The sequence below is a fragment of the Corvus brachyrhynchos genome, unplaced genomic scaffold, assembly GCF_000691975.1.
Source record: "Corvus brachyrhynchos isolate BGI_N302 unplaced genomic scaffold, ASM69197v1 scaffold31, whole genome shotgun sequence".
NCBI classification, from domain to species: Eukaryota; Metazoa; Chordata; class Aves; order Passeriformes; family Corvidae; genus Corvus; species Corvus brachyrhynchos.
The window spans coordinates 2,680,456-2,708,224 of NW_008236196.1; the positions used below are offsets into that span (position 1 = coordinate 2,680,456).

The 27,769-nt window shown below is 35.5% G+C and overlaps 1 protein-coding gene across 10 annotated transcripts in view; it reads left to right on the forward strand.

The window, feature by feature from the left end:
- The first annotated feature begins 246 nt into the window (after positions 1 to 246).
- The window catches only part of CEP170 (centrosomal protein 170), a 71,011-nt gene continuing 43,488 nt past the window's right edge, over positions 247 to 27,769 (forward strand). For all 10 annotated transcript variants that reach the window (XM_008639974.2, XM_017740327.1, XM_017740290.1 and 7 more), the window contains exons 1-8: positions 247 to 392; positions 5,211 to 5,300; positions 9,141 to 9,219; positions 9,787 to 9,845; positions 9,962 to 10,124; positions 12,759 to 12,893; positions 20,843 to 21,319; positions 24,057 to 24,700. In XM_008639974.2, the coding sequence (XP_008638196.1) occupies positions 288 to 392; positions 5,211 to 5,300; positions 9,141 to 9,219; positions 9,787 to 9,845; positions 9,962 to 10,124; positions 12,759 to 12,893; positions 20,843 to 21,319; positions 24,057 to 24,700 (1,752 nt within the window). In that variant the 5' untranslated portion in view covers positions 247 to 287. The remainder of the gene's footprint in view (positions 393 to 5,210; positions 5,301 to 9,140; positions 9,220 to 9,786; positions 9,846 to 9,961; positions 10,125 to 12,758; positions 12,894 to 20,842; positions 21,320 to 24,056; positions 24,701 to 27,769) is intronic.

Genomic DNA, 27,769 nt, shown 5'->3' on the forward strand with positions numbered 1-27,769 from the left:
AGCTAGCTGCTTGTTCCTCTTGCAGAAGGTTACCAATTAAATTTGCCTAGTTGCATGAAGCAGAGCCTGAGAATATGTAAATCTGAAGGCTGTCTCTTCCTGTGATTGCTGGATTCAGTACATGGTATTGAGAATGCTGTCTTTTCAGAGGCTTTTTGTATTCTGCTCACAGTGTTTGCTGAGCAGAAACTGTAGCTAAAAATAACTAAAATGAATTTCTCTGTCTCTGTTTCTTTCTCACTGCAGGATGACGTAGCTTTGCCAAGGATTTATCAGCTAAGCAGAAAATGAGCTTAACATCCTGGTTTTTGGTGAGCAGTGGAGGCACCCGACATAGGCTGCCACGAGAAATGATTTTTGTTGGAAGAGATGACTGTGAGCTGATGTTACAGGTAATTGTATCAGCCTTCCATGTGCAACTGCTCAGATCGTGAACTTAATGCACCAGCTTCATGCATTCCTTTTGAAAAATAAATTCCCCGGATGTTGGGGGAACAGTTTTTTCGAAGAATCTTTTGTGTCCATAGAAAAAAAACTTAGTTTAAATGTATTGCTATCAATCATAACTTAAGCTGAAGTTACTGCTTAAGTACAGAGAATCACATTTTCTTTGTATAAGTCACATGCAGAATGCAAGAATAGAAGATGGAATAAATTTTGCAATATGACCAGTAAAGTAAGTAGACTGTTTTCCATAAAATGTGATAACGTTAAGAGAGCTGGCTGCTTTTGAAAGGAGCCTTCTTTTTTCAGCAACTTGTAATCTAATTTAGTCACATGACTTGATGTAACTCTGTCCCTATGCCCTGATTGTGTTGTACAAGGGAAAATGAAATTAGTAGAGAAGAGTATTTCTCTATCTCTAGGGAAGTTGAATGACTCAGTTTCAATAGAATTGAGAATACACAAGTCAAAATAGCTTGATCCTTCAGTAACTTCCTCAACTTTGAGGATCACTCTGTGGAACTCTTAGATGTGTGTAGCTGTGTTGTTATGTAGCTACATTGCACGCACTTTGCCCTGTCAAAGCTGTAGTCCTCTGAGCTGCCTTTTGCTAAAATACATTTTTTTGAATGACTAATGGTAGTATTTTGGGAGTTTCTTCTTAAATTTTTGTCTTTGTTTACCGTAGAGCTCTTAAGAAGATTGAACTTCAAAACTAATATTCTCTACCCTTCCTACCATTCAATAAAGTATTTTTTTTTATTTTTTTGTTCCCAAAAGTTGTGTATGCAGCCATTATTGGCCAAATTAGAATCTTACTTGCAAATGAAGTGCCATGAGATGTAATCCTACGTGTAATACTCAGAATGTAGCATCTCTAGTAAACTGCATTTGGCTCTTAGCCTCAGAAGGCATTCAGATGTTTTATTGGTGATGTTAGAAAGCAGTTGAAAATACTCTTAATTTCTCTTTAGCAGCAGATAGGATGATGTCTTGGTAATTTATGTGGGAAGTATTAAAAAAAACCCAAACAAACAAGAAACACACAGATAAACCCACCAACATCCAAAACAACAAAAGAAAGGCAACCAAAATGCCCCACCTGACTGGTTCCAGCCCAGTAGGTTATAATCCAGAAATGCTTTTATTTTACTGGTAACTTGTTTTAGAGGGCTATTGTCTGTGAATAAGGGAGTTTCTTCTTTCTCTGCTGTGCCATCCATGGTAGATCAGTCCTTAGAGTGAAGCATTTATTCTTTTGTGTTACTGAACTTCACCTTCAAAGGTAGCTGCCTCTTTGATTAATACTGTGAATAGCTTTGAGTTATTTACAAACATTATTTGTTGTGTATTTACTTCAGAGTTAGTGAAAAAAAATCAAGGGGCCTGGTGACTTCCACGAATATTCTTTTTAGCCTGCTGGTATGTTAGGTCTACATGCCAGCATGACTGTAATACCACACAGTGCTTCAGGGGGAGGAACCCACCCAAAGAAAAGCTAATAATGTGTTCTTGTTCTGTATGTATAGCTCTTTGTGCAGGACCTTCCTTTCCACTCTTGACAACTTGGTTGTTCTCTTATTGCAAAGCATGTGGACAATGCATGATGAAGAAAGCAGAATTTAATGCTTTTATTCATAATTGCTTGACAGAAAACATGTTATAAAGGCTTTAATGAAAAGAGTTTCAACTCCGTTTCATGCTTGATAGACCTCAGATCTGTACCTAACACTGTTGTTCTAAGAGACTTTGTTCACATCTGGGAATACAGATTTGCCTTTTTTTAATAAATAAGGTGAAGTCTTCCTGTTTAGCTAGCATCAGCCTGCTTGTGGATAAATACTAAATTTTCCCCTTCTTTCACCTTTATGGTTAGAAATCTTTTTTTGAATGTTGATGGAGAAATCATCTCCAAGAAGATAAAATACATTATTCACAATATCAGAATTATTTGCAAAGAAGAATGCATTTATTTTCTGTATTCTGAATATTTTCTTAGTAGTCTGGATTGAATTGAAGAGTATCTATCTAAAATAATACCATTTACAAATTTTTTTTAAACTGAGGATGGAGTTTTCCTCTTTATATTCATATGGCTCTTACTGCAGTTATTCTGTGATTCTTATTTCTGCAGTCATATATAAATCTTTGTACTGGATCTGGCTGGTTGGTGGGGATTTTTTAATAGAAGCCATTACAGTACTATGTTTTGGATTTGTGACCAAAACACTGTTGATAACACACCACTATTTCAGCTGGTGCTGTTTCAAGGCATTCTCTCACTTTGCTCTTCCTACACACCCTTGACTGGGGGGGTGCACAAGAGGTAGAGAGGGAGCACAACCAGGACAGCTGATCCAAACTGACCCTGTGACATATAATGTGTTGTGTTTGGCAATGAAAACTGAGCAGGGGGTCTTTGGGGAGGATACCCATTGCTCAGAGATGGTCTGGGCACTGGGCTGCTTGTGGGAGGTGGTGATTGCCTTCTCATCGCTTGGTTTGTTTTACTTCTTCTTCCTTCTTCCTCTTTCCTTTGCTGCTGACACTTTACCCATGAGTTCTTTCCTTTTGCTCTTCCTGTTCTATCCCACATCCCGCTGGGGCAGCGGAGGCTGAGTGAGCAGCTATGTGGTGTTCAGCTGCCAGCCAGGGCACCGCAGTCTTATTAAAAGGAATTTTAAAAGCCCTTAAATTTGAGTGGAAGGCTGCAGTAACTAAGCCAAAGGAAAAAAGGCATTTGAAAGACTTGCACAGTCTTTGCACCTGTAAAGACCAGCTGAAATGAATAAAAAATATGTCCAGTTATATGCAAGTAATCTGAACCCGAGGAGAACTGTAATGTTCTTCAGAATTTCAAGTGTTTCTGTAAAAGCCACGGTCTTGAGTAATCATTCTTAGTATTTCGGTTGATGTGACACAGTATCATGAAGCTTTGGGGATCTTTTTCTGTCCTTTCTGTTTTAATTTATTTTTAAGAGGACGTAGCACATAAAGATAATTAAATAAATTATTATTGATACAGTATGTATTTGAATAACAATGTTGAAAGAAGTTAAAATTTTTTTCAATAGCTTAGGTAAAAATAGGGTAATTCTTGGTGCATTGGTTCCACTTGAGTGTGGAAAAATGTAATCTCTGGTTGATATTGTGGGCTCAGCAGAACATGCACATCAATGAATTTCATTGTATTGAGATTGTTTTCACTTGAAAGGTTACTAAGTTAGTAGAAAATGAACCGTGTTGCTGTGTCTTCATCTGCCATTAAAAACACTTAACTGGTGTAGTATATTAGTGCAGCTTATAGTGGCAGGGAACTTGTTCCTTTGTCTATCTCTTCCTTATTCTCCACTCCTCTTTGATATCCTGCCCTCCCACTATACCCCCCAAAAATGCAGAGCAAAATAAAAAGTCTAAAAATAAAATAGTAAGTATAAGCAGAAGAACACTTATTTTACTTCTTTGAGGAGAAAGCAAAACAGTCAAAAAATTACATGGAAAGGAAGAATGAGAAAGTAAATTGGAAATAAGGAAAATAATAGCAGCAAGTCTCAAGAAATAGAGAAGGAATGAGGTGATAACTATGGGACTGCAAGAGAAAACATTTCCTTAGGAGTAGTAATTGTATGTCTTGATGCCTTGAACTGGCTAGTGCACCGGTAAGGCAGGACTCCTAGAACTGGCAGACCACAAATGCTGGTACACAGAAGTCTCAGACAGAAATGTACCATTCTCTGTGCAATACAGTCCTTAAAAATGAGTTGAGTAGCAAGGGTAGAAGATGCAAACCTGAAATTAGGAAGGATGCTGGTGGAAGGAATTTGCTGCTATGCAATCATGTTGTGACAGTGCACTAGCAGAATTACTGGCCAACGTGAGATCAAGTGTGGGCAGGTGGAAAAGATGAGCTGTGGTCTCCATTCACTTGGGAACTCTTGTAGATGTCCAGGTGCTGACCATATGCATCCATGTAGGAGCCATACATCCAGCCCCATCTCCCTTGCTTGCCGTCAGCACCCCAGGCTGCAAACCCTTGGCCATGAGTGAGTGCTGAAAGAGGGACTTGGCTGTTACGGAGCTGCTGTTCTTGGATGAAATAGTAGCAAGGATTGTTCCTCATCTGTGTGGTGATGTTCAGATGTGAAGTAAGAATTCATTAAATAAATAAATAGATACTGAAGTGCTTAAGGAAGGACTGAGAAAGTCAGAACTGATGGGAATAGTAATTCAGGAACTGCTCAGACATTTAGTGATGAGGCTATAGCTAATTGGTTCAGGAAATTGACATCAAGGAGAAACAATTTGAATGCTTGTATACTATGGTAATTATCCCAGATGCGTGACAGGAAATGGTGTGTTTCAGAGAGAGCAGCAGCACCCCGAATCGTAGTCCTGATTTGAAAGATGCATGTAATTAAGGGGAGAGAGTAAGAAATAAAGTGAAGTTGATGATATTAGATTAAACATCATTGATACTAGAGTGGACTGAAAAAAAGAAAACCTTTGGATGAGATATACCTGGATCTGACATCATCATATTTAGGGAAACATTAAGAAAATAATTATTGTGATTTAATTTTAGGATTCTGCTATGGGTACCTGATTTGTGTTAGAGATTGTCTTTTTCATATGTGGGACTAACTTTTTTATATAATTTGAATAAATGTGCTATGTAGAAAGAAAATAATCACACTGCTCTAGGAAACAGCCATAACCACTTCATGTGGTTTTCAAATACCTGTTTTATTTTCTTTAATGTATTTTAGTCACGGAGTGTGGACAAGCAACATGCTGTACTCAACTATGATGCCTCTACAGATGAACACCTGGTGAAGGATTTGGGCAGCTTGAATGGGGTAAGTTAACATCAGAAATGGATAGCTCCTCATAGTGTTCTGTATCTTCGTTTTGGGATTTCTTTGAGCAATTATTAATTGTACATTAATACCTTTTTAATGCAAGACTGGAAATGGGGGAACATTCAAAAGGAGAGCGTAGTCTTTGCAGGGGTTTTCCCCTGCATGATTTTTAAAGGACTGCAGTTAATTCCAGTAATAAGGGACCTTGGCAGTAGGAAAAGCTCAGAACATTAAAAAGGAATATGTTATACTTCTGTATTTCAGAATTGTAAAAAAAAAAAGAGAGTCTTGTATATACTGTGTAAAAACACCAACGTATTTCACTCTCTAAAATGTACGATTATGGTATGGATTTTATTTCATGTGCTATTCCTTTTTCTCCTGCTACAATAGAGGAAAGAATGTTGAACTGTACTTCATATGTGGAAAAAAATTAAGTATGCAATAACCATGTTGTATGAAAATCCGTTTAACTAATTTAGTTTTTCAGAATCATTTTTATTAAAATCTCTATGAATAATTTGTGTCAAGTAATTGCAAACACAGGAAAAATCCAAAGTTATGAGAAAAGTAAAGATTCATATGACATTTTATGTTTTAAGGCTTTTCTAGGAATTGCATATTCAGTAGTCTAGCTAAGCATCACTTATTATAAAAGTTCTTAATATTATAGCAAATTATTTAAAATGTAGTAACTTTGTCATAATTTTGTAGCCCTTTCAATACTTCTTTATGAACTGTGTATTTGCACTAGTTACGGTTGTTATTTTAAAACTTTAAATGTTTGGCTCTGTCATGAATATGTACAGAATAAAATCATGAGTTCATCTGTGACTGCTTATTTGAATAATACTTAGAAAGCTACTGATAGTGAATGGTTTTGTCAAATGCTTCAATAAATTGAAGATGAAGAAGAACTCTCAAGTTACTGCCTTTTGATCTTGTAGTGCATTTCAAAAAACTCTGTCACTATCTCTATTAGCTTTTCTGTGTTTTAAGGTAACTAACTCAGCCTTCCAAGGAGTCAGAGTCTCAACTCTACGTGAAACCACTGAAGGGCTATATCCTTTGAACAGTTGTAGACATACAAGGACTTTGGTCCTTAAATATTTAATATACTTCTGTATTTTCAAAGTCGGTGCACTGTTTCAAGCCAGTGATGAAGAATAAGTTCAGCACATAGAATTTTTTTGCTGACTATTTTATTTTATTCCCTAATTCTTTAACTCCTGTAGTCAGTAGGCATATCATCAGATTTTCATTGCCATGTCACAAAACTGGAATTTAATAGAAATATATGTTAAAAGGCCTTCTTTCAACTCCTTTTTTTGCCTCTCATAAAGAGCTTTCAGTGATTTGCTTCACTTGATCTAATTCATTCTCAAGTTTGAGGTGAAGCTTCTGTTGCTTTAGAGCTGTTTACTCAGAGACATCAAAGGAACTCTTTCTTCCCACGGTTTTGGGACAAGGAATATCAACTCAGAGGAGTTCAGTCCTTGCTCTTTGTCTTCATAATGTTTTCCTTACTATCACTTTCCCATTGTGCTTTTCTTTCATACCTCTGCCCACCTGGTTTCCGGTTAAAGGAGAAAACACGTTATTTTTGTAACACTATACTTAATTGTGTGGCAGAACAATGCCTCAGTACCATATAGTGAACTAGGTAATAATTCTTCTAGTCTAGCTGCTGTTTTCACTGAGAACACCATGTCCCTAGTAGCTAAGTGCCTCTTCCAGTGCTTCAGCAGCTTCTACCCTTTCTTATTTTGCATACTTCATCAAAAGATTTATTTTGCATCTCTCCAGTTGGTCCCATCTCTTTTGAGAACAGATGCATACTTTTCTTAGTATACAGGACTACTCCATTCCTGGTGTGATGCACTTTAACCACTCAAGATAGTTCAGAGTTTAAGGGCAGATGGCTAATACCAGTACTTTTGTTTTGAGTGTTATGAGTCTTATGATTTCACAAGCTGAACTGTAATTGCACCTGATTCCCTAATGCCTGAATATTCTTATATGTATGGTTGATTCACACTCAGTTCAGTGAAAAGGTTACAGGAGTCTTTTTCCCGGACTTCCAAATCTAGAAGCCTTTATCCTGGACATCTCGATTTGAAAATAAAGCAAAAGTAAATTTGAGTCAGTTTTACATGAAGTAAAATTTTATTTCTGATAGTCTATTGTGACTCATTCTGGACAGTCCTGGGTTTTATTCTTTTTGCCATACAAAAAAGATGAAGGAATTTTTCTTTCCTGAAGAAAATGTGTGCAGTTCCTAGTATGTAATGAATATTTCTCTAGTATCAGTAGAATTCAACTGTACTTTCTCCTTTGACTTGTGAACTCAAAAACATACCAGAAGAAGTATTAAACACGCATGACTCTCTTGAATAACATTCTTCTCAGGAATATTTATAGGATATCAAAGTCCTTTCACACTGATGTTTCAGGACTGGATTGTGAAAAGCTTAGCAAACTTTATGAAGGCTTAAAGACAGTTGACTCTCACTATTTGAGGAATAAACTTTAGAAATCATGTGAATGGAATGATTTAAAGGGGAAAAGAATTCCTTATTTACACGGTAACTAGCTTTTTCAAGCTAGCTTTGTCTTGCATCCCAAAGCATGTGATGAGATTGTAAAGCTCCAGTGGCAAAGTAACTAAGACTTGGTTGTTGTTTGCCATCAGTTCAGTCATGAGCATGAGGATATTGGTAGGCTGCACACACAGCCTTTGGAGTTCTCTGCGTTGGGTATGCTGCATGCGCATGAATTTCAGAAATCCAACCTGGGAGGAAAAATGCATACATTCATATATACATACATGTCTGCAAGGTGGCCTAAATTTTGTTGGTTTACTAAAATTTAGATTGCCTTGAAGATAGTCTTCACATGGGTTCTTACCCTGGACTCTCAAAATGTTAAAGTGAAATAAGTATGGCTGAAACATTACTGAAAGTTTCATGCTTACAAACCATTAAATAGTTGTACCTTTTATTCTTATTTCCCGTGGAAGATATTTTCTGTGAAGTAGGTAAATAATTTTTTAAATAATGAAATAAACATTGTTTTCCTTTAGAAAAAGAAAATTAAATGGAAGATCTTCTTACTGTTTTGGGGAAGGAGATTGTTTCTTTTTAACCACAGTTCATTTCATAATAGACTCATATGAGTGATAGAACCATTTAAAGATTCAGATTCTTGGCCTATTTAATTATTCAAGTTTTTCGAACTTCAAAGTGCTCATAAAATTGCATATTTCAACCGTTTCTTTGTTTAGAAACATGTACATGTTGTAGAATTTTTAAGTTAGAAGTAGAATGATCCTGTAGGGTTGCAATATACTGAATTCTTATCGCTGATTTTTGGTGTTACTCAGATGCACTGACTTGGTCCATGTTTTCCTTAAGCCCTTTGACAATGATTAGAAATAAGCTGCCTCAGAACTCTCATATCTAATGCTAAATGCTGTACAAATATGATGATAAATCAATTCTGGCAGTTAATTGGGTTTGAAAAAGCAAATTACAAGAAAAATAGTAAGTGGAGGTGCTAATTCAAGGGAACATGAATCAACACTTCCGTGAATCTTGCTAACAAGATTAATCGTGCAAGGAATTTTTCAAGGCCAGTGTGAAACTTGGTTAGCTACTGGTGTTTCACTTTTCTTTTGACTTAGTTTATTAAGTATCTGGCAGTTTGAGCTTACGGTTTCCTTGTGAATCACCAGTAGAAAATTTGTGGTGCTGAAAACTTTCTTATGAAATTAAGTGATCTAATTTTATTGTTTGGGAATTTAACAGCATTTCTTTCTGTCCTCATTTCTTTTTGTAGACATTTGTGAATGATGTGAGGATTCCAGAACAGACATACATCACTCTGAAGTTAGAAGATAAATTGAGATTTGGATATGATATCCTTGCCATAAAAACGTACAGTATCGGGACACACTTTTCTTGTTAGAAGTATGGTTGTGTTAAGTGAAGGGTTCTCATTACTACAAAAATGCCTGTATTAGAGAAAATCTCAGGGTTTAGAATATTCTTCCTTGGTCTGAACTATTGATAAAGTGCATTTCATTTTCTCTTGCTGCAAGAAACCTCAACTTTCAATTACAATTTAGAACATAATGTGTATCTTCTGTGTTGCTAAAAAGTACTACTTTTCTTTGAGGCAAATACACGAATATTTGTATCACATGCAATTGTATACCAGTAGAGAAGATAAGATTACAATTAATTATTCAGTAATCTACTGAATGGAAAAAAAATGACTTGTATTGTTATGACACTAAGGTATCCACTCAGTCTTCTGTTTACAAATAGTAAATAGCTTCATTTGCTTTGATGAGTATGATAGTGTATGGTATCCTAAAGGCATCACCATTCTAGTGGCATAATAGGCTGCACAATTGTTGCTTTTCTGTAAAATCCTCTTGTGAATTCAGAATTTTTTTAGTATTTTCCTTATCATTTCCTACATACTAATCTTTTTACTGTGGTCAGGGGAGAGATGAGAGTCCCTGAAGAAGCACTTAAGGTAACAGTGTGCAGTTCCTGCATGTTTTTCTGCCATTGTGTAGTTATGATAACATAGGGATTTTTTTTCCCATTCTTTGAGGGTTTGTGTTTTTTTCTCTATTTAATGTCATATAGCATGAAAAATTCACAAGCCAACTCCAGTTATCCCAAAAATCTTCAGAGGCAGAAGGATCGAAACAAAGCAGCTCCAAAAGTTCAGAGTCCAAGGTAACAGACTCCACAGCTGAAGTGCACCACAAAACTACAGAAGCCCTGAAATCTGAAGAAAAATCAGTGGGTAAGGTTCATTTTTTTTGTTGCAGAAGCACAAAAACTTGGAAAGGATGTTAATTTGCTTTGGTAGGATGCTCGTGAAATTCTGGAATAGTAAAGATTTCACATATGTGAACTTTTAACCATACTTTAGCTGTAAATAATAATTTTTGGAAGTTAATTTCTACCTTTTTTACAGTAACATTCAAGTTTTAAGAAAATTTTTTAAGAGAGATTTAATCAGCATTTATAAGATTTTTGCATGTCTCTTTCCCCAAATCACAAACAAATTTTTAGCATTTGTGGCAGGAAAACGCTATTTTTTGCAGTTTAACTGAAAGTGTTTGTTCAGAAGCAGTTTGTACTTTTTACCATCACCATTACCAAGTGCACTTTTTTTTCTTTGGTTGGTTTGGGTTTTTTTCCTTTTTAAATGGATGGGAGTTTTTTTTGTTTGTTCTATAGCTCCTAGCATTCATTGTTAGATGTGTCAGGATATATCCCAAGTGTTCTATTGTGGTTTAAAGATTTTTAGGTACTGTAGTTTCAGCCTTGTTTCTGCATCATCTTTCATAGTTATTTAATGTGTCGTGGTGGCTTTGCTGTAACTTCATCTGGGTTGTATTGCATCCAGCTCTGGGCCCCCAGTATGGGAAAGATTTGGACTGTTGGAGTGAGGCCAGAGGAGGGCCAAAAAGATGAGCAGACGGCTGGAGCAGACAGGTTGTGAGATAGAGTTGTTCAGCCTAGAGAAGAAAAGGCTCCAGGGAGACCTCACAGCAGCCTTTCAGTACCTAAAGGGAGCTTGTAAAAAAAGAGGAAGAGCATATTTACACAGGCAGATAGTGATAAAAAACTCGGTGGAATGGTTTCAAACTTAGAGAGGAGAGATTTTGATTCGATGCTAGGAAGAAATTTTTTACTGTGAGAGTAGTGAGCTACTTGAACAGTTGTTCAAAGAGTTTGTGGGTTTCCCATACCTGGAAGTGTTTGTCAAGGCCTTGAGCAAACTGGTCTGGCAAAAGACCCTTCCAACCCAAACCATTCTCTGATGAACTTAAGCATGAGGCTTGCTGAAGTGTAGTGGATATAACCACAAGAATGAGAAAGGGATCAGGTATTGTTGTTTCCTTAATATGGGACTGTCTAGGTCAGATTTTCTTAGGTCAAGGCTGTACAATTTTGTTTAGGTTTCAGGTATTCTTCCAGAAGACTCACTTCCCTTCCCCACATATGGGATTCTGTGCTATACCTGATTAATCTGTTTGGTTTATTGTCTAATCCAGCATCCTGTTAAGCATACATAAAGTAGCGCAGTGGTGGGGGGTTTATCCTCATCTTCTATTTTTCTTTTCACTCTTCCAAAAATAGGAGTCAGACTTAAGGATAGGGATTTATATTTGAGTACAACTCTCAGAAGCTTTTTGGGGATTGATTCTCACACTATTGCTATATAAATGCATATCTGTTCACTATTGCTAATTCAGTGCACAGGAATAGAATTATGGAATGGTTTGGGTTGGAACAGACCTTAAATAACACATATGTTGCATCCCCTTGCCATGGCCAGGGACAGCTTTCACCAGACCAGCTTGCTCAAAGCCTCATCCAACCTGTCCTGGAACACTTCAGAGATGAGGCATCCACCAATTCTCTGTGCAACCATCAAGTTTTTAAAAACAATGTAGTATTGACGAAGGCACAATGCTGTGTAAAAAGAAAGTACTTAATGTCTTAAAATCGTGTTGAAACCTTTGGCATGGCTATGAAATCATCTGTGGAATGCAAGTGTATAAAATACTGAAAAAAAAGTTGATATTCCTAATAGGTAAAGTAACAGACAAGCTCCTAATACAGATTTTAACAGATGATTTTTTTTATATAAAGACTCTTTAAAGTATATTCAGAACATCTGTATGATGCTAGAATATCTAAATCTCCGTAGGGTGAAGTATTCTTCCAAAAAATCGGATCAAACCTAACCCAGCCAATTTATCATCAAGTTAGAAATTCTAATTATTATCAGTGGGTTTTTTCTTATTTAATTTTTGCATTTAAATGTATTTAACCGTGCGTATAGCACTTCTAATTGTACTGTAATTTAACTAATACCTTTAAAAAACCCCAGCCTTTAAAACTGGTTGTGCTTAATAATGTTTTACACACAAGGTACCTTTCAGCCCTCCGTAGTAGCTGTCAGCAATTTGGAACCTTGGCAACACTGCAAAATTTGATCAGTTTTTCATGGAGTGAGTTCAGATTTCATTGGAAGGTCAATGTGGGTAAGAATGAGAATCTTCTCACAGAAATAGCAGCAAACAGCTTTTAGGAATGTACTGCTCTCTTGATGACTTCAAACTGAAAGAAGAAATAATATTTACAGTTATATCAGGGTAACAATAAGAGATGCCAGCTGCCTTTGCATAAATATTTGTGCCAGAAGTTTTGATCAGGTCATTAGTAAGCTTTTATATTTAGAACCCAGATCAGTTGTCCAGCCTCCAAGTTTGTTTTGTATTTAGGCAAATGCATGCAACCATTTCACTTCAGCTTCCAGGAGAAATGATCCAAGCAAATTACTTTCTCTTCATGTTATTTTGACCTAAATACCACAGCTAAACAGAAAAGTCATCTCCTCTGCTTTGGGCTGATTTTATAGATCTTTCTGCCATGCCTCGTGGGACACCTCTGTATGGACAGCCAGCCTGGTGGGGTGAAGATGAAGCTGATGAAAAAGGTGGTTGTAAGCCAGATAGCAAGCATGAAGCAAAAATGCCTGAGACAGGGGCTTCGGGTAAGTCAGTTGTCTTATTTTGTTTGGTTTATTTTTCTCTTTACTGAACTGCATGTATTCTTAATTAGGGAACTAAACAGATATTAATGTCTGGAAGTTTCACAGTTTGCATAGATGAAAGCCTGTTAAAACTTAGGGTAGTTTAAAAATACATATTTTGCGAGAAACGGTGCATTTCCAGAGATCAATTGCACATGCGATGTGTCAGTTTTCTAGTATATAATACCATTTTTCTATCAGTAAGTATATCAAGTAACATTGCCTGAACCAGTGTGTCCTCTTTTTCAGTTTAATCCGTATCTGTCATTTTATATGCATAGGAATATTTCATCTGAAAATAAATGGTAGTGTTTTATATTTGTGCCTGACTTTTAGCTATATAAGGTTATCTGTGCTAACATTCTCTTCTGTAATTCAGAAATGCTGTATTAGTGGGAATTGCACATCATAGTTCTTGAAGTAAAGATTTGAGCAGTCTAAAGTTAAACTGGTAATGTTTATTTCCCCATAACACAGACCTTTTTATTGGTTAACTTGTCTAGACACAGTATGTATTGCCAAAACTTCTATCTCAGTGCCTATAATTAGGCTTTTATATCTATCGTCAGGCATATAAATAAAGTGACTGCTATTCTAATAAAGACAGTAACTTAAAACTTGCTCAAGTTAGGCCAAAATTCAACCATGTTTGTTTAGCTCTTTAGACACACGTTTAAGGTCCAACAGTTTTAAGTTTGCAGTTTTTTAAAGTACTTTAATTGAGGTGAGAATTTCTCTTTTCTGTCATAGTACTTGCCTTGGTTAACATGAATCATATTTTGCAGGAGCTGGAGGGAAGTCTAAAAACATGTAGATCAAACTAAATGAACACTTCAGTGTGGTGAAAGCAAGGTCTTTGGAATTAACTTTTTGCCATAGCCTTTTTAATGACCTTTTTCATATTATTCTAAAGTTGTCATCATTCAGACAGTAGGGTAAATCCATTAAGATTTGGACTAGTATAAAGAAACCAGATGAAAACATTTAAATTCGTTTTCCCTCATTAAATACAGGATTATTGAAAAGTAATATCCTAAAGTCTGTGTTTTTGATGCAGTGCCATGCCATTAGCAAGGTGTGACACAAGATGCCAGCTGGTATTTAGTAGTATGCCTATTCTTATTTTTTATAATTTTAAATTGCTTTTTCAGAAGCATCAAATGGTTTACATGCTCATGTATTTATTTTATCAAGAGATTTTTCGGCAAGTGACCAGTGCTTCTATCTTAGTTCCTGAGTTCCAAGAAAAATAAGATTCCAATTTGTAATCAAACTAATCATGGAGATGCCATCTGTTTCAGCAGTAGACAAAAATAAATTTGTTCTAGACTGAACTTCAGTAATTTTTGACATGATTTGCTTGTAAGTCATCATAAGGTAAATGATGAATAGAGAAAATGTATTCATATTTTCTGAAGTATTTAAATTTTTTTGTTTGTTTTCCATATATATACACTGTAAAAAAACTAAATTTGGGCCCAAAGCCTTGGCAAATACATTTCTTCCTTTCTTTTTTTCAAAAATATTACAAATTCCTTTTACTTATGTTGTTGCTTTTGTTTAGCTATGAATGTATCTCATTAATAGTATTGATCTAACTAGAGTGTAGGAATAGGTTTTATTTCCTCAAACTGACAAACTTATAAAGCTGCAGGAAAGGAATTCAGTTTGAAACAAAATACTAAAGAATAGCTTAGGTGAAAGGAAGACACGAGAAAAAGCCAAAACCTGATATTTTTGCAAAACTTTAATTTGTGAGGATGTAGAATTACAATTCCTTGTATAGACAAATGATTTATTTATTGTGATCACTTAATCTCTGAGTAGACACTAATTGTATGTTCTACTAGTCTGGTTTTTGACTGTTGCAGATACTTTTTAGTAGTGTTAGCAGAGTGTCTGAGGGGAGAATCCATATAAGAGTTGGCATTTGCTTCTATGGACACTTCCACAGTCTCAGAACACTGTGTCTGTGTAGAAGTGTGCAAAAGACATTCTGAATGTTTTCATGCAATTATAAAATCATAAGGTTTTTGGGCTGCTTTTGCCTACAATTGCGTTCTATGAAAAGATCAACTTCTTTTCAACAAATTACTATGTATTTTCTTCAAGCACTTAGGTTTTATAATGTAGATTAATATAATAGTAGGAAATCACTATGAAGACACACTTGTATGGAAGAAAATTGGAAGCTTCACAAGACTGTCATGCTTGAATATTTTTAAAATATAAGCCAGCTTTAATAAAAAATGTTCAAGATTGGTGCAGTTAATTATTCTTTCATGGGTTAAATTGTACTAAGTGTTTAAAACTGATCTAGGACATGCTTTTTAATATAAACTGTCTAAAAGTAAGTACATTACAGGTGAATTCTAAACTAACTCAAATCAATAAAGTCTAATAACATTTTAACAAAGTAATCCTATTAAAAATCTTTTGTAATGCCTTATTGATTTATTACATGATTATTTACTGAATAGAAGACTTGAATTCTAAGAGATGGGGCAAGGTTTAATGAGGAGATTGAAGCGGGAGATTTGTTTCTGTTAAGCCAACTGTAGACAATTAGTCTTTACAGTCTCAGGTTAATAAGATTATTTCAATGTTACTGTATTTCTATTACAACACAAACTCACTAATGAAAATTATTTACAAACAGAGCAGAATAGTCTGGAAAACTTTGAAAAGAAAAGTCCTTTCTACATTTTGCAGATATCTGTAATGCTCCAGTTTAATGATCCATAGGTCTACTAGTCTCTATTAAAATTAACAGTTGTGTGTACATCTCTGGTGTGACTTTCTGCTGCAGCTGTAAAATGTCCATGTTATTGGCAGGTTTATGGGGTGTGTAATTATTATTATTGCCATATGTTACACTCTCACTTCCTGGGAAAGCAAAAACTGCATTCTCTGCTGATCTTTGTACTAGTTGTAGAATTTTATGTCATTAATGCCTTTACCAGAAATCTAAGAAAAGACAGAAAAAGGTTTTTAAGAAGACTTTAGGAATCTGAAGTAATTCTTTCCAATTGGCATGAATTTAATTCCAGCATTGCACAAGAAAATGTCAGATTAAACATTCCTTGGATTTAAGAAACAGTGTCATTTTCAGGTTAAGCAGGCTGACGTGAGAAATAGCAGTGTAATCAGTGTGTGTAGATTACATGCATTGTAACGTGTGACACTTAATCAGGAGTATTAGCAGTTAAGTTCCTAGAAGTTTGTTCTAGAATTTTGATGAGTTTTGTCTTGAAATACATGCAAGTGCTCCATATAAGGCTTGCTTTGCAAAGCTCTAGCAGTACATGTGCACAGTATGTCATGGGGAGCTTACAGAACTCTTTAGACCACTCACAGCAATATATTTAAGTAAGATTAGTTTGGCCCTTTTTTCACTTAAATTCCTTTAAAGCAGGTAGTTAAATGATTTATTATGAGAGATGGGGATTTATATACAATGCTGTTTTATATTTTTATTTTGAAAGAGCAATTCTGATTTTTTTCGTAAGACTGGTTATGAAAACATTGAAAGACAAAGGTCTTCATATTCAATACTAGGTGGATCATTATATGTATTTATTGAAATCTTGTCTTTAAGTAAAAAATGAAAAGTCTACTTCAGTGACAAAGCAAAAGAAAAAAACCCTGAAATGTAAGTGGGAAATAAAAAGTAGGAATATGAAAAGAAAGAGGAAGGAAAAAAAGAAATTCTGTTAAGTATTTGAAAGCACTAAATTCAACTTCTTTTATTACACATACCATTGCACAGTCCCAAATATAAAGCTAACATTAAAAATATTTTGGGGTGTTGTGTAAATATGATATTTTGGCTGTTTCTTATACCTGCTGCAAATGAATATATTGCTTCAGGTTTACAGACATTTTTTCCAGGAAGTGCTTTGTGAATTCCAGAACATTTTCTTTTACAGGTTTCGTTCTTAAAATTGTATTTTTTAAGCAGAAAGAAAAGAGCATTACTAAAAATTTGAAGATTGTGCAAAATACTTTCTGAGATTCCCTATCATTGCAGATGATAACATATTAATATACAAAGGCAGTTTTACACATCTGAATAGCACAGACACCTATGATTTTTCTTGTCCAGGTTAGCAGGTAAAATGTTAAGATTCTGACTACTTGTGTGTGTAACTTGAGAAAAAAGACTTAAAAAACCCCAAAAAGTCCTAGAAAGTGTAATCAATTCTGCTAATGTCACAAAGTGAATGTTGCATTTCTGATGGTCATCTCTGAATACAATAGAATAGAACAGAAATCCCCAAGGTTGGAAGATACCTTCAAGATCATCCAATCAAACCATCCAGCCAGATCCAGATGCCTCTTGCACACCTCCAGGGATGGTGACTCCACTGTAGTCCTGGGCAATCTATTCCAATGCCTCACCACCCTAACAGTGAAAAATATTTTTCTAGTATGTAATCTGAATCTCCCCTATCTCAGCTGAAGGCCATTTCCTCTGGTCCTCTCACTGCAGGCACTGTAGAAGAAATTGGCCCCCACCTCAGTACAGCCTCTTTTCAGGGAGTTGTAGAGAGCGATGAGATCCCGCCTGAGCCTCCTCTTCTAGAGACTAAGCAAACCCAGCTCCCTCAGATCCATCCTGTAGTAAAGGATCTCCCTGAATCTCCCGTTGGTTAAGCTGATGGTTTCCTCAATATTACATAGTTTCCCTCCTAGTCTCTCCTAGACTGGTTGTTTCAATAATAGTCTCAGTACAGCTGGGTAGCAGCTACCAATTATTGCTTCCTTGCTTGCCTTGTGGAACCAGTTGCTCAATTGTCTTTTATAGCTCTAGACCTTTGAAGAGTGAGAGCTCCCTTTTCACAGATAATCCTGTTAGTTTTTCTGCTCCTTTTCTTTTAGTCTTGCCAGTTATGAAATCTCTTCAGTCCTTGAAGAGATTGCAGTTCACAACCTACCCATCCCCTCATTTTCCCAAAACTCACTTGGGAAAAGTTGCCTTTTTTGCTATATGTATACTATGCTTATTCTGTTTAAAAAATTACGGAGCAGTGGCAACTACTATCTTCAATATTTGCTTGCAGTTTTCTCCTAAAGGTGTCTGTATTTAGTCTGATATATAATTTCCTTCGTCTTGGCAGATGACATTTTGTAATAGGATTTCAAAGGTAAGGCTGTTTTATAGATCACTCTTTGTAATACTTAGAAAGCTGTAAGGACTTGCATTTAGAATCTGAGTGAAAAATACTGAAGGGTGGTTCAGATCAGGATATGTATTAATTTTTTGTTTCCTCATTGTTTTCTATTCCTTATTTTAATCAATTCTGATGCTTTTAACTCTTCTAAAAATGCAAGTACTTCTGACTGAAAATAGGATTTTTAAGTAATTAAATTTAATACTTCAGGTATTTTTTTTTATATAATTGTTAAAAATTTTTCCAGTTTAATAAAATTTACAATTTAGTTGTAGTTCAGTTTCTTGCTTCATTTGAATAAACTCTGTCTTAATTTAGATTCAAACTATATACTGGCATCTGTTTAATCAAAAATATTGGAATCAAATACTGTCCATATTATTATAGTATAAACAGTTGATTTGAAATGTTAAATTTGGTGCAGACAAGTTTCACACAGAAATTTTTTTATGAAGTCCTTCATCAACGCTGACAAATCAGTGTGAGAGATCCTCTCACTGCCGTACATCTGATGCAGTTTGCCTACAGTCTTACTATTTTCAAGAGATGGTAATAAACCAACTATTGTATAATTACGGAAAAATACTATGTCTTGTGTGGCCAGCAGGTTGCTCCTGCCTTGCCCCAAAGTAGAAATAATTCTCAAAACAGATTATTAGCCAGTTATCTTTTTTGAAGGAGCATTGAACACTCTATCTGGCTTAATTATTGGCTACAGGAATTGCATGATATCGTTGACTTGAAGTTCTGAGTAGATCCATGTGGGGGAAAAAAAAGTTGTCTATGAATTGGCTGTGTGGTGGGTTACTCTCCTTTTTGGTGACTGTTTCATATTGTAAGGATTCAGGCTCTAGGTTTGATCCTACTACAGCTTGATCCATTCGTGCTTGTTAGCTACATGAAACAAATGGAGCGTGATGATGGTTTACCTAAAGTCTAGGAGCTGCAAACTGTGATTTTTGTTTATTTCTTACATTCTCTATATGAACAGAGAAGTTTTTTTAATAACCTTTGCATCAGTAAAATCGATTAATTCTGTATTGTGTGTCTGCCGGGTAAGTGTTTTCAGGAAGGGTATTAAAAAGGCATTCTGTTTCCCAGGGAGGGAGGTAGTGAGGTGCTGTTGTAGTGCCTGAAAACAACCCCACAGACATGAGGCAGCTGATGGTGCAGTGAAAAGCAATAGCTAGGGGATTCTTAGAATCCAACAGCACAGTAGAAAAACCTGTCTGAATTCTGAACATGTTTTGTGTCTTAACAGCTACTGGTAGAAAAAAAAAAATTAAAACTGCTTTGTTACCTGCACTGGAGTTATTTTATCCAATGGATATCCAAACATTGCAATAATAAAGAATGTGTACTGCTCTTGTTTTCATTCAATAACACTTTTTTTTTTACTCTTCTAGCTATTATTCTTTCCCTTAAATAGTTTATTTCTCTGTATCACACTACCATCCTTTTTTTCTTTTAATTTTTAACCTTTTCATAAATCCTCACAAGAAGTATGTGTTTCTGAGGAACAGCATAGGTACATTATTCCATCCTGCATCCTTTACCCTTTAAATTCCTGACTTCAGTATAAATGTTTCTATTGCTATCTTATTGCATAATAGGTTAATACACAAATATTAACTTTCTCAGCTGATGTAGTATAGCTTTTTTCACCCAAAATCAATTAGTTGCAGGCTTATTTCTTTGCTTGGCAACCTGAAATGATTTCTTGCACATCTTAATGTGGTCCATGATAAATCGCTTAGCAACTATTCTGAATTCTTCTGCTGGAATCCAACGTGCCATTGCTGCTAATGTCTCAAACTTTTGTTGCTTTTAGCACATCTCTGCACCAGGTATTTTGGCTGATGTAGTAGTTCATGGAATGCAGTCAGAAGGTTTGTTTCTTAAAAGCACATTGGTAGCTTTGCTGCAACCACAGGAAGCTTTAGCCTTCATTTAAAGGCTACACAGTGGAACTTGGAATTACTACCCTGTGCTTTTTCTACTTTCTGCTTTTTTTAGCCAGTGAGAGTATGGCTTGCTAACATTCTGCATGCTTCCAGCTATTGTTCCTTTTTCTGTTCATCTACAAACTATGGCAACAAGTAAAATAAGAGGACATGACAGTAAAATTTAGCTTCATTCTTTGGTTTTATCTTTTGTAGAAACATAAAGGGTTTGAATTCCACAACGCTTTCCAGCGCTTAGCAGTGTTCAACTTTCCAAGCCAGAATTAATGTTTATCTTGCATTAATGTGTGAATTATTTTTCTGAAGAATTTGGCCAAACAAAATTATGCTTTCTATCTACTGCAGGAGATGGAAGATCATTAGCACTTGTTTTGGGAGCACCTTGATTTGCTGTTTTCTCCAGTAGAATGGAATTGCAATAATGATCAGCTCAACAATTTCTCTGTTGTGATTTACCTGTTTTCCATGTTCAGATAACTCATCTGACCTTTAAATCTTCTAAAAATATTTTGCTTGCACTTTGACAAATTCTGAGTGAGCTTTTTGCCACTTTGCACTTTTCACAGCCGAAATTCAAACTGCCTTTTCATTAATACTTTTGGTATGTAATTCTGGAATTATTTTTCCAGAACTATGGTGCTCAATCTACTCCACAGTCTTACTGTTTATTCCAGAAATTACTCAAGTGGCCTTTATAGGAGTTCAGAAACTTCTTGAGGAGCCTGAAGTTCCCAAGTATTGTGAAATCTGTTTTTTTTATTTTTCCTAACAGGATGCAGCACAGATGCCAAGCAATCTGAGGAGCAGTCTGCATCTGCAAATGAAGAACTTTATCCTTTCTGTAGGGAGCCCAGTTATTTTGAAATCCCTACTAAAGAATGCCAGCAAGCTTCACAGGTAGCAGAGAGCACTATTCATGAAATTCCCACAAAAGATACCCAAAGCTCCCACACAGCAGCTTCTGGGCACGCTTCCTTTACCATTGAATTTGATGACAACACTCCAGGAAAAGTAAAGATCAAAGATCATGTGACAAAATTCACGTCAGAGCAGCGTCATAAGTCGAAAAAGCCTTCTTCATCCAGTGGTCAGGACCTGCCGGGGCTTCAGACGGTGATGATGGCCGCGGAGAGCAAAGTAGCAGATTGGCTTGCACAGAACAATCCTCCAAGAATGGTGTGGGAACCGACAGAGGAGGATTCCAAAAGTATTAAGAGCGACGTTCCAGTGTACTTGAAGAGACTGAAAGGTAAGTGAATAATTCCAGCTGTGCTTATTCTGAAAGCAGCAATTCCTCACCAGCATGCAGTCAGAGGATCCCTGAGCCCTTGCGGAGCTCAGATGAAATCACAGATACTCCACATGTGTGCAAGGATCTGGGTTGGGAAATTTTTTTGCTGAATAAAGTCTTACAAAGAGCATAAGAAACCAAATGCTGAATCATCTTACAATCAATATGCTAATTGGATATGTTCTAGGATGGCTGAAAACATCAGATATTGAAACATTGATCTTGAAAAAGAAAAGGAGAAAACCCAAACCTTAGTTAAATTCTATATATCTCACTTTTTCTCATGAATTACTTTAAAAAGCTGAATTGCTTTTTAGAATCAAAGCTCTGAAGTTCAATTTACACTTTTAGCAACTCTTTCAATGGCAGTGCTGTGAATATTTATGTGTTGTAAGAAAATCATTTATGGCAAAGAATACATCATATAGTCATTCTGCTTAGGTGGATCATGTTTGGTGGAGTCAAGTTTGAGTCGGGAATCAGAAATAAAGCAAGAGCTTCAAGTTTTATACTCAGCTTATGGAATATTGTATTTATATGAGTGCTGCTGTTGAATGGAGTTCCAGGTGATCATACATGTTCATTTATTGCAGACAGTGACATTTCAAATGAAATTAAATGTTACACATGACAAGCGTACTTTCTCTTGAGTGTCACTTAACAGACTAGAGAAGCAGGTAGTCTTGATGTTCAGAAGAAGATTCCAGTACCATTCAGACTTTCAGAATGAAAACTTCTGATGAACTTTTTAAGTCTCTCTTATTTTCTGTTTTTAATTTCAGCAGGTTAACCGTACAATTCTTGTTTTCCTTGGCTCTGCAACATTATCATGTCTAGTTCTTAAACCAGCTGGGACTGGGTACAACATTCTTTGCCTTATTGATGAAAAGTCTGCTTTCTAAGGCTGGCTCTTTCAAATTAAGCTAAAAATAAAATTCTGGAAGCAGAATTAGATTAATGTGCTAGCATAAAGATAATAGTATATTATTTCTTCCGTTGTAAATCACATTCTTTGGCCTTCATGTAAATGTATTGGATTCATGAATGTTCTTTAACCTACTAGCCATGACACTTTGATAAATAGAAGGGGCTTTGCTTATAAGCCTCTTCCTGGCAGAAACTCCTCAAAGTCTGATTAATTTTCATCTGAAAGAGGTGTAAGTTATGGGACGCATATGGCCGTAATAAATATCTGCATTTTGTAATATCCTATGGGCTGTTTGTATTCTCATTCAGTAGTTGTATTTTTAGATAGCAAATATACCTAGGTGCTTGGAAGACCGATTTTTTTTTAAAAATCAAAGCTTATTGGGGTTTTTTTCTCCTCAGCTTTTTCATATAATATTCTGTACTGAAGTTCCACTGCTAAAATTATATGACTTTCATTGTGGTGTTGATACTGCTTTAATATTATTTGGAAGTATATGAATCATCACATCATTTTTGTAGGCACGATTCTAATAAATAGAAAACAGGAATGTAAGTTGGGATTTCAGCTGTATTTTCAGTGGTGTTAGTCTGATAAGTAAGATTAGCTAGTATGTAGTTACTATTTAACTGAATAGTAACTGCATATCCTAACAATTTAAATGAGAAAATGTTAAAAAAGTCTATCCTCTGGAGAATCAAAAATACAGAAATTATATTATGTACATATATTTATTTATTTTTATATATATATGAACTCTTTTAACTCTTTTGTATCAAATTTTACTCATGTTTTAGTTCAGTACCTGGGAAGGAACAGTTTCACCCTCTCTGAACTCTTTTGGATCAAGTTTTACTCATATTTATATATATACATATATATGTATATATATAAATATGAGTAAAACTTGATCCAAAAGAGTTCAGAGAGGGTGAAACTGTTCCTTCCCAGGTACTGAACTAAAACTTAGGAGCATTGACACTTTCATTGTACAGGAGGTTGGTCTGTGTTAAATGCACTTACTATGTGTAGGTATCCAGCCTTCCGTGCATTTTCAGGTATCATTGCAAAGTACATTTGTAGTGTATGATTTATGAAATATGTAATCCTTATTCATAGATCTCAGAGTAGTTTGTGGAATGAATAAGTAATAACAACCATTTTACATGCACACATCAGATGCTGAGTGGAGTGAATTATGGAAAAACTCATTGTTCTTCTTGGAAAGAGTAATAAAGAATTCAATCCAATTTTAAGTAGACATTTCTCATGATAAACTGTTGTAAATGTGGGAGGAATCCAGCAATATGAACTGGGGCTCTCTTTCCACTGTCTGAAGGACTTTATTAAGGTTTTCTTTTTCCTCTTAACCCTGCCTGGAATGTGTCAGTAGTCATTTGTAATCAACTGGCTCTGTAACAAAATTGATATAATTCAAAAACATACTATAGTACAGCTGGTAAAATACTGGCTTTTGTATGTCACTGATTTCACAGATGAGAATCTTGGGGAAAGGATACTTCAAATGCACTGCTGTTACTGATCAGCTTCTAAAATGTTTCATTGTTTGACTTGTAGCAAGTTGATGGCATTTCCAGGAACTGTACCAAATTTGCAGAGCCAGGTACTGTAAGCTGTTGGAGTCTAAACAGAAATCCAGTTTGAAATCATTTCCTTCCTAGTTCGCTGCTTGCATTTTTTTGTATATGTTATGTTGAGGTCTTTCTTTGTTTCACTGTGCTGTATATTATTTTGCTTTGCCTGTAGGGAATAAACATGATGATGGCACACAAAGTGATTCAGAGAATATTGGTGCACACCGGCATTACAGTAAACGGGCAGCACTTGAAGAACACTTAAGGCATCATCATACAGAGCTGAAAAAGACACACCAGAAAGTCCATTCCACAGAAAAGCAGCAAGAGCAAGCTGGTTTTAGTCAGACTGCCTTTATGATTGAGTTTTTTGATGAAGACCATCCTCGCAAGAGACGTTCTTACTCTTTCTCTCAGAATGTAGGAGCTCTGTGCCCAGAATCTCCATCTCCAACATCTCATGCACGAGCTGAAAGAGTGAAACCTGCATCAGGAGAGAAAGTCCCTTCACCTGTGCAAGCTAGCTCATCACATCACAGAGCAGTACATGGTGTTCATGCCAAACTTCTAAAACAGAAATCAGAAGAACCCTCTGCTGCATTACCTGCCTTACAAGCTGCATTGTTAAGGAGTTCAGGAAGCCTTGGCCATAGGCCTAATCATAACCAGGAGATGGACAAAAAGTTGAAGAGCCAACAAATTTCTGCTGCTACTGAAAAGGACAATGAGGATGACCAGAGTGACAAAGGTACTTACACTATTGAGTTGGAAAATCCCAATTCTGAAGAAATGGAAGCCCGCAAAATGATTGACAAGGTGAGAAACCTAAAATGTATACTGATGTTACAAGTGTTATGTGATGTGTGGGCAGCAGTCTACCACTTCAGTTCTGCTTATTAAAGCTGCTGCAATGACACAAGTTTCTAAACCAGTCTATAATGATGAAATATGGAATGTCCTAAGAGCCGCAGCAGACATTTGGCTAAACGTTATTCCTGTTTCATACAGCTCTTCTCTTAAAGTTTGGTAGTTTTAATGTGTTTTCAAAAGATTTCAGTACTCTAAAAATACTAGGCACCAAAAATAATTTAATTTTTATGAGGGTGGTTTGTGTCCCTGTGGAAATACTCAATTGTTCTTAAAAGCCTATTGTGTCTCTAGTTTTCAGGATATAAATTGGTTCCATCCAAAAGATCATATAGCTATAGATTGTAAATGTTTTCTGTACTTATTAAAAAAGTATATTCAGTAACAGTAGCTTAAATTTCAGTGTCAGTTATAAAGAGTAAGTATAAAAATGCTTTAATTTTCCAGAAGTATTTATATGATAACAATGTAAATTTCCTAGTTTACTTATTGGTAACAATAGAAATATAAATAACAATACAAATTGTATTTGCAGTTTAAAAACTGTGTTAAATAACTGTTCTTTGGATTCAACAGGAAAATATGGGTAGCAGAAGCTATGTTCAAACATTTGGCTTAACATAACTCTTGAAATGGATTTTTTTCTGGTTTTGTTGTGTTTTCCTAGATAATCTACTGTGGTAGAATGCCTGCAATCCAATTCTAGGCTAGGGATTTGCTAATTTAACAGAATATTCATCACTTACTTGTTTTAGAATTATCTAAGCATTCATTTGCATGTCTAAAAAAATTCTGAAGTAGTGGGGATATGGGACATTTTATTATAGACGGTTTTCTTTTAAAAAGGTATTTGTGGAGCATTTGGGGACAGGGATTAAAGTAAAGGGTAGCGCTTTCAATAAAGTAATAAAGATAATAGTTTTGCCTCTTATGGATTCTGGAAAGGAGATTTTTTACTTCTTTGAGTCAATATTCAAAAAAACAACTGAGAAACAAAAGCATTCGAAATGAAGCAAGTGAATATTAAAGAACTACAAATTTCTGCATTTTATTCTTAAATTATAAATCTTCAACTAAATTGCATCAGAAAATTTTTAAGTCAAGCTTTAGCTAAGTATAGCTGTTCAACAGGGCTTATTTGGAAACCACAAAAAGTAATAACATTTGAAAATAGACAATTTATGTACTTGATAAAAATGTTAATACTGACTAATATTTATGGTCAGGGAATATGCTGAGCTGGAAGGGACCCATTAGGATCATTGAGTCAAACTCCTGGCCATATGCCGAATCACACCATGTGCCTGAGGGTGTTAATAAAATTGCAAATTTTTGGTGGCCTTCAGTACCCGTTCAGATTATCTGAAGTCAGTTTTTTGTTTGAAACAAATCTCTCCTGTTACAGGAGAGATTCAGGAGCAGGAAGTGAATGGAAGCCTTAAGGAAGATAGTAAATTATTGCTTAATAATCTTAGTGTTATATAAAAGCTTTTGAGTATCATAAATTTCCCTTACTGCTAACTTATAAGGTGTCACCACTAGGTATTAAAGATTTACTGTGAAGTAAAGCAGAGATGTTTTTTCTTCAAGGTCTTCTGTATCATTTCACTTAGCATCTGTGTTGAAATCTTATGAACACTGTATTTTACACCCAGTTCAAAGAGCCCTGCTATGCAGTTCTTATTTGATTTGGTAATGTGAAAGCAGTATGATACTATTTTTATGAAGTGCAGAAGAACAGCCAACAAAGAAACTAAACCAAATGGAAGCCAAAATTTCGTCCTCCAGCTGAGCTCAGCGTTGCTTCCCTCCTATTTTAAATTGCTAGTGCTTTGGATAATCTTACTTTGCCAAAGGGGGTTAAGTGAGGTATAAGACAAGGACTTTTGTTAGCCTGTTGACTCCTGTGCTTCTTTGTTGAGGATTTAAGAGAATTATTGGTTTACATTTTATCAGTTATTTCAGTATAACCACTCTTTCATTGGTGGCAAGTCAGTCCTTTTTCTGAGTAGTTACCATGTCTGCTCAATTGAGTCTCATTTAAGGGTGTCTCTTGGGTCAAAAGTTTGATAATTCAAGAGTTTAATTTGATAGGATTGGGATGAAAATGCACTACAAATAGCAAGGATCACTTTGTAAAACATTTGCACAAATAATGCAGTCTTGTCAGTAGCAATTTATATTAGAATGGTGCTAAAATTTGTGTGTGGTTTATCTGAATAATTTTCAGTGGAACAAAGTACTTCTGGATTTGAGTATTTTTTCCCTTTTATTGGAGAAAATGGTGAGAATGACCAAAATATCCAAAGATTACTTCCAAGTGTGACTCATTCTTTGCCTTAGCCTTATTTCTTCTCTTTTCCCTGGAAAGGAACATAAGAGCAAGCCACAAATGCAAGAGTAGTATTAACTTTTAAAAAATCAGGGTGGGATTATTAATGTTTCTTTGAGTTGAGAATCCAAGAGAAACATGCAGGAAATCAAAGTTAAAATTCTCAGAAAACAAAAAGGAAAACACCCATCTATCTATGTAATTCGAAAGAAGGGGGAGTAAAAATCTTAATGTCGAGCTTTATTAGTTCCTTCAAAAGTACTATTTTTGCTTAATGTAGCCTTTTACTAAAGATTCTAGGAAATAGTTTCAAGAAAAGTAGATGGTTGTGTGAAATGATTTTAAAAATCTAGAAACTATTCTGCCCTGCTTATTCAGCATCTTCATTTCATTTAGATTGCTAAGGATCCAATTCTTCCTCTGGTGCTCTTTCAGCCTCTAAGAAAAAAGTATTGTCACTTCAACAGAAAAGGAGTAGAATAGCAAATGACAGAACCTTTATTTCTCAACCATTTTAAAGCCTGACTTTTGAGAAAAGAATGTGAGAAAAATGCATTATTAGAAAGAAAGAGGAAGACATTTCATAAGTAACAGAGAAAAGCTTTTTAATTTTGATTCTTTTCCCTAACAGAGAGGTGTAATCATATATCTGCAGTCATTCCTGTCTTGGGGTGAATGTCTGCTAC